This window comes from Primulina huaijiensis, chromosome 1 (genome assembly GCF_012295235.1).
Source record: "Primulina huaijiensis isolate GDHJ02 chromosome 1, ASM1229523v2, whole genome shotgun sequence".
Classification (NCBI taxonomy): domain Eukaryota; kingdom Viridiplantae; phylum Streptophyta; class Magnoliopsida; order Lamiales; family Gesneriaceae; genus Primulina; species Primulina huaijiensis.
In genome coordinates this window covers 18,456,407-18,462,539 of record NC_133306.1, presented here as the reverse complement: position 1 = coordinate 18,462,539, position 6,133 = coordinate 18,456,407, and the positions used below count along the sequence as shown (strand labels likewise).

General features: G+C 32.0%; 1 protein-coding gene across 2 annotated transcripts; it reads right to left on the bottom strand.

Moving 5' to 3' along the window:
• Nucleotides 1–1,018: 1,018 nt before the first annotated feature.
• On the bottom strand, nt 1,019–4,837 carry LOC140982371 (uncharacterized). 2 transcript variants are annotated; one of them, XM_073448860.1, is made up of 6 exons: nt 4,539–4,837; nt 3,864–3,978; nt 2,880–3,563; nt 2,236–2,344; nt 1,546–1,608; nt 1,019–1,225 (listed from the first exon to the last, which is right to left on the bottom strand). In XM_073448860.1, the coding sequence occupies exons 1-5, from the start codon at nt 4,619–4,621 to the stop codon at nt 1,583–1,585; spliced, it is 1,017 nt and encodes a 338-aa protein (XP_073304961.1). In that variant the 5' UTR covers nt 4,622–4,837; the 3' UTR covers nt 1,019–1,225; nt 1,546–1,582. The 2 variants fall into 2 exon arrangements, with proteins under 2 accessions (XP_073304961.1, XP_073304955.1); XM_073448854.1 differs by lacking the exon at nt 1,019–1,225 and having other exon boundaries at nt 1,308–1,608.
• Nucleotides 4,838–6,133: the final 1,296 nt, after the last annotated feature.

Sequence of the window (6,133 nt, the reverse complement as noted above, 5' to 3'; positions counted from 1 at the left end):
TATAATAGACTAATCAAATAAATAGAAGTTCGTATCACAAAAAAAAATCCAATTAATATTACTTCAAAAAAAGTGTATCGAATTAGTATTACAACCAACTAAAAAAACTATAAAAATGGTACCAATTCAAATATTTAAATTTCGAATTCAATATTTAACGAAGATCGTGGCTTCCTGACCATTCTTTTTTATTTTTGACATATTCTTTTTTAGGTTCCATTTTTCGTGATATTATGTATAGATCAGGTATATCATGACGAATTCTTTCTAAGACATATACAATTACATGAAATCTCTGTTTCAACATATATTCACATTAATCGTGGCTAGGGGTATATAAGCTCTTAGCTAGTGGGGTGTTGCTACGGGTAAAGGAACGTAATTGAACAGAAAGTAAAGAAAATATTAAGGCTCGAATGAGTTATATTTAAGCTCAAGTTCGATTCCAATATCTAAAAATTTAATATTTTTTGCTCGAATATGGTTCGAATCAAAGCTTTAATTTGAGTTCGGTTCGAAATATTTGAACATATTCACGGACTACTCGAAATAAAGACTCTAAATATATTAATTTAATATGCAATTATGTTAATAAACTATTAAAACTCGTGAGCGAAGAATGAACTATCACACAAATAATTTGGATTTGAGTTCGATTCAAAAAGTTAAAACATGTTTGAGTTCAGCTCGAATTCGATTACATCAAAAACAAATAAATATTTTCGAGTTGGCTCAATTCGTTTACACCCCATAAGTGTCACAAGTGTGCAAGGGAGCTAAGTGGTCAGCCAGGTGTGGTGCTAGGGAGCTTAGAGGTATGTTGGTGTGAGCTACTCTTAGTAGGCGACACGGCGGGACATCTCGACCTCTTCTCATGTTCTTTACGTAATTTCCGACTACCTCAGGTCCAAAGTCATATTTCAGATCAGCTCCTGCCACCGTAAGGAGGCCAACCATCTAGTTCCAGTTACCAGAAGAAGTTCGTCCACTTTTAGTGAACATCAACATATATANCCTACATGGACAAAGTATACATTATAAAAGTGTATTCAGAAGAACAGACAAAATACCACAGTATTACATACATCAAATGGTGTATAGATATTCTGAGCTATCTATTCTTGGAATGGTAGGTAATCAATCTAAAGTAAAGAAAGCCTCCCATTTAGAAGATTCCTCCTCCTCGACCACCACCACCACCACCGCCGCCACCACCACAACCAAACTGAAAATGTAAAAGCAAGCAGTAAATGCGTGTTTTATCATTCACACTTACTTGACCGAAAAAATTCAGGATATGTACTGTTGGTTATCCTGTTGGTTATGTGAGATGCATTGGTTTGTTTACTGAGTGAAATGAATATGCTGTTAAAACATAATATAATATACACGGGGCAGGAACATGACTATTTTTTTTATTTTATTTTTTGAATAAAAAAGATGACTATTATACAAACAAAATCTTCCTGTCACGAATTTGAACACTCTTCCTAGCAGTTACTTCTCCAGCTTTTAGAAATTTGAGTTCATAGGTGATTAACATACCTCAGTTCTTGGTCATCATCAATGAATTCAGACTGATTTAAGCAGAATACAGCAAAAAAGGCACTGCAGAAACAACCAGAATGCGGTAAATCTTGCAAACCAAACGTAAAATGCATCTCTCGAACCAAGTAAACAAATGCAAATAACTAGGGTACCAAGTATAAATAACCCGTTGTATGCTAAAAAAACACTGACAATCCACACATAAGATGCATACTTTTTCAATTTTCACAGCTTCAATTCTCATAAAAAGCTCACACTGAGTAATAATGCCATTTGCTGAAGGCTTCACAAGGAGGTAATCCAAAATTCATTGATGTATTCGAAGGAAGTGCCAGAAGAACAAGTGATCGATTCCACGTGCCACATAATCTCATCTTTTGTTATCCTCATGATATTGTAAATAACATATCACCAATATTCTGAGTAACTTCAAGCTCAACCACAAGTTGAGTTGGAAATGGAGTTTCTACCAAAAAACCTTAATATTTCAAATTAAACTAAATTAACTTTTGGCAAGCATTTATTGTATTTACAAACAAGCAATCAATTTTTGCAATATAACTTGCAAGAATGTCAAAAACCATTGTTTTGCCCTCACGAGCTAAGCATATGTTTTGTATTTACTAACAGCCAAAACATATTTTATTATAAAGTGTTGATTGAAAAACCCCGAGTGCCAGACCATACCAACTAAAAAAAGGGTTAGCATCAATGCAAGCATGAAACGAAGAGAATTGGTTGGTAATATGGGCGACACCAATTGTTGTCTTTGACTTCTATAACCTCCTCTGATGCGCTGCACAACACGGAAAAATGTTCAGGATATTACATAAACTACAAGGCATAAAAATGTTAAAATATAAGATTATTGTTATAAATAAAAATAGGTTTTAGGATCAAAATCGATATTTTTAAGATTATGATACTTGATAACGATTTTATTCTTATTGAATTACCAACAATATCCAACCATATTTATCTCAATACATTTTCACCTTCAAAAGTGTCAACGACCCCAACTAAATTCAGAGACGTTTGATAACAGTTTTGATACTGGTTATTTGTCATGAAGATAGGCCTTTGAGACCAAACCATCTAAATGTTGTGTTACATTTTCTGCACACTATATTTCTAAAGAGTTCATTAAAAAGTAACAAGCATATCTGAATCTCAAATGGACAATATAAATTGCAAATTAAAGCAACTAAAGAAATAATGAAGCTGCTTTAAGGCTAAAAGGGTATAATCCTCCAATTTGAAGTGAAACGAACACGAGAAATGGCAAGAAACAAAGCACATAATACAGCTCGACCAGGTGTATTTTGACAAACCTGATTTACCCAATTGATAATTTTTGACTGAGTTAACAACCCCTTTGCTTCAGGATCTTGTTCACATCTTGACCTCCAAAATGAAGGCTTGAAACCCTTCTCTTTAGGCGTTGCTTGTGTCAATGAACATTTTTGCCTATCATCATTGTCAATTACGATCTCGAGAAAGTTTTTATCCGGATATTTCATGGTTCGAAGATTACAAGTTAATTTATCGGCTTGAACCAAGATTTCATCCCCCATGTCACTAAGTTTTTTCTTCTCTGGTTCCACGAGGCAGCTGGAAGATTCACTGCTTGTGACAACTTCCAAAATTTTTCCATGATTCGGGATTTGCGTTTTCGAAGCAACTCCCGAAACAAGGTTACAATCTTTTTCCAAATAATTTTTCTCAACATACGAACTACTTGCTGCTTCCTCAACCTTTTCACTTTCGTCTTCCATCTTCAGTGACGTCCCAGGAATTCCAGAAAGAAAAATAGCAAAGTCTTCACAGTTTTCTTGATCTAAATCGACCCATCGTAGTGATTTCTTCTCTTCCACATTAAATGATTCCTTCAGCGCTACTTCGACATGGGAAATTTGATCTTCTAAAGCTGAAATAAATTGCCTATGACGAGTGATTGTAATATCATCAGCATGCTTTTGGTAGCTCACACGGACAGCCTTTTCAAACTCTTCCAACTATCATGGAATACAAAATTTTAAAGAAAGAAACTAGTAAGTTCAATATATTACAAGATTTACGAACCTAACCAACAAACATAGACTACATAAACATACATCATGATATGCCATAAGCTGCTCAGAGAAAACAAAATAAAAACTGATGGTCATGTATATTGAAAAGAAAAAATATTAGATGCTAGTAGCTAAGAACAAGAAAAGGATCACTCCACATCTAGTTTACCAAAATGAATGGATTTCACATCCTGAAAATTAGGCTATAAGAATTAAATTTGTAAATGCTACAACGTATCCGACCTGCCATTTTGCGGTGCCTAATGCCATTTGTAGATCTCTACCAATTTCATCTAAATGCTGAGGTATCAGCACTTCTCTCTTCGCTCTGAGCCATGTCCTGTAAGCTGATTCCATTCTGCCATAGCAAAAACACAAAATTGGATCCCATGATATGAACTAATTTTCAATTGGTCCTACCATAACATAAACATAAAGTGGGAGATATAATTCTCTTTTATGATAAAATTTCCAAGAAACAACAAATTAGTGAACTATGTAAGTAGCAGTTGTATGATATTCCAAATTATTCCAGCAGTTAACTTCACAATATCTACAACTCGTCCCCCCTCCATCCGTACTAAATTCGAATGCTAACATACAAAACAGACGAAGCACAACTCACCTGATTTATCAGTTTAACTTCACATGTACACACTACTACAAAGAAAAAAAACATGAGATAAAAACAAGATGATTACAAGAAAGAGATTCGTAACCCCAACTTTCTGAGAACTAAACAAAGCCCACCTAGACAAGAAGACAATAAAAAATAACATGCATACAAATCGCAGATAAAATAATAACAAAAGATTCAGACGACAGATACAGAGCAAGAATCAACCACATAAACCAGACCCGGATCAAAAGAAATGCTGGAAAGAGAATCAAAAACGGTAAAAAATCAATTACACTCACACATCGGCAGATTGCTGGACCTCTTCAGCGGCAGAAAAAAAGGTGTCTTTTTGCCATAAATCAAAACTGTTCGCTACCAACATTTTCTCCGCTACGATCTTTCTTTCTTTCCCACCAAAAAATAAGTAAATAAATATTAAGACTACCAAAAGCTTCAATATTTATAATAGATTTCTTTAAAATGAAGAAATTACCAAAGAACTTGTTTTACCCCCCTTCACTTCTTCGCCATGGAAAAGCAAAGAATGAAGAGAGAGAAACAAAATTAGATAGCATACCAGAAAAATACAGAGAGAAGCTAAAACGAATTTTGGTCGGATTTAATAATTAAATATTGATATTTTTTATATAAATTTTTTTTATAATTTCGATGTTTAAAATAAGATATTAATATTTTTAATATGAAAAATAATATTTTGATTATTCGAATGTTTAAAATAAGTTTGTGTTTTTAAAAAATTACTCACCGAGATCACATTTTGATGAAGATTATTTCGTATCCCCTATAAATATTCTTTCTATTTTAAATAATTATTAATCATTTCCATTAAGGATATATTTTATACAAAATATTATATAAATTTCATAAACCGAATTACTTAACTTATAACTTTATACCACTTATATTTACATTATATAATATTTTGAATACATAATATATATTTGTAGACTACACCTTCAAATTCTATATTAAATAGCAAAAAATAAACAATATAAAATTCTCTTTTCAAAGTTTTAGATTATTTTTTAAATAAAATCTAACTTGTGGAAATGTTGTTTCTTGTTTAAATAAATGAGTAGGTCTCTTGTGAGACAGTCTCACGAATCTTTATCTGTGAGACGGGTCAACCCTACCGATATTCACAATAAAAAGTAACACTCTTAGTATAAAAAATAATAATTTTTCATAGATGACCCAAATAAGAAATTCGTCTCACAAAATATGACCCGTCAGACCGTCTCACATAAATTTTTGCCTAAATAAATTTATGATTATGAGTTTTTATGAAATTGTAAACGTATAAAAAAATATTCATATATATATTCCTCTATATATATATTTATTGTTATAAGTTTAGATAACATATAAAGTATAAATCATAGGCTTAGTATTTGGTCCATTATACTATACCAGCTATCAACAAATGGTGATGATAAAGTATGTACTTGCTTATTACGCAACAAACTCCTAGTATATAATTTGGTGAGGGATATCAATCAATTTGATCAGTTCGAATATTATTTTTGTTTTATATTGAAATTCGATAATAAACTTTATTAAAATTTGAAGCTTAATTCAAAATCGAATAATATTTTTTTATGTTCCAATTAGGCTCATTCAAGTAGTCATTATCTCAATTGATGAAGTTTACTAAAAAAAGATTCGAGATCTTTTAAACAACAATTTGGTTCTCCCGTAGAACAAGAAAAAACATAGCCCTCTCTCTATGTGAAGCTAATGATCTTTTAAAACCAAGCATTGTTTTCCTTAACAGAAACATATGTTCATAAAAATAAGATGTAAAATCCGATGGAGATGGAGCTACAAAAATTACTGAGTTTGAACATATCTTTAAGTTTACATAAGATTTTTT

Excerpts from the sequence above, each read along its gene's own strand:
- LOC140982371 (XM_073448860.1), bottom strand. The coding sequence starts at position 4,621 with ATGTTGGTAGCGAACAGTTTTGATTTATGGCAAAAAGACACCTTTTTT. Across the intron at positions 2,345-2,879 it reads TTATCAATTGGGTAAATCAG|CGCATCAGAGGAGGTTATAG; the intron begins GTTTGTCAAAAT and ends CGTGTTGTGCAG. Across the intron at positions 1,609-2,235 it reads GCTAACCCTTTTTTTAGTTG|TGCCTTTTTTGCTGTATTCT; the intron begins GTATGGTCTGGC and ends TTGTTTCTGCAG.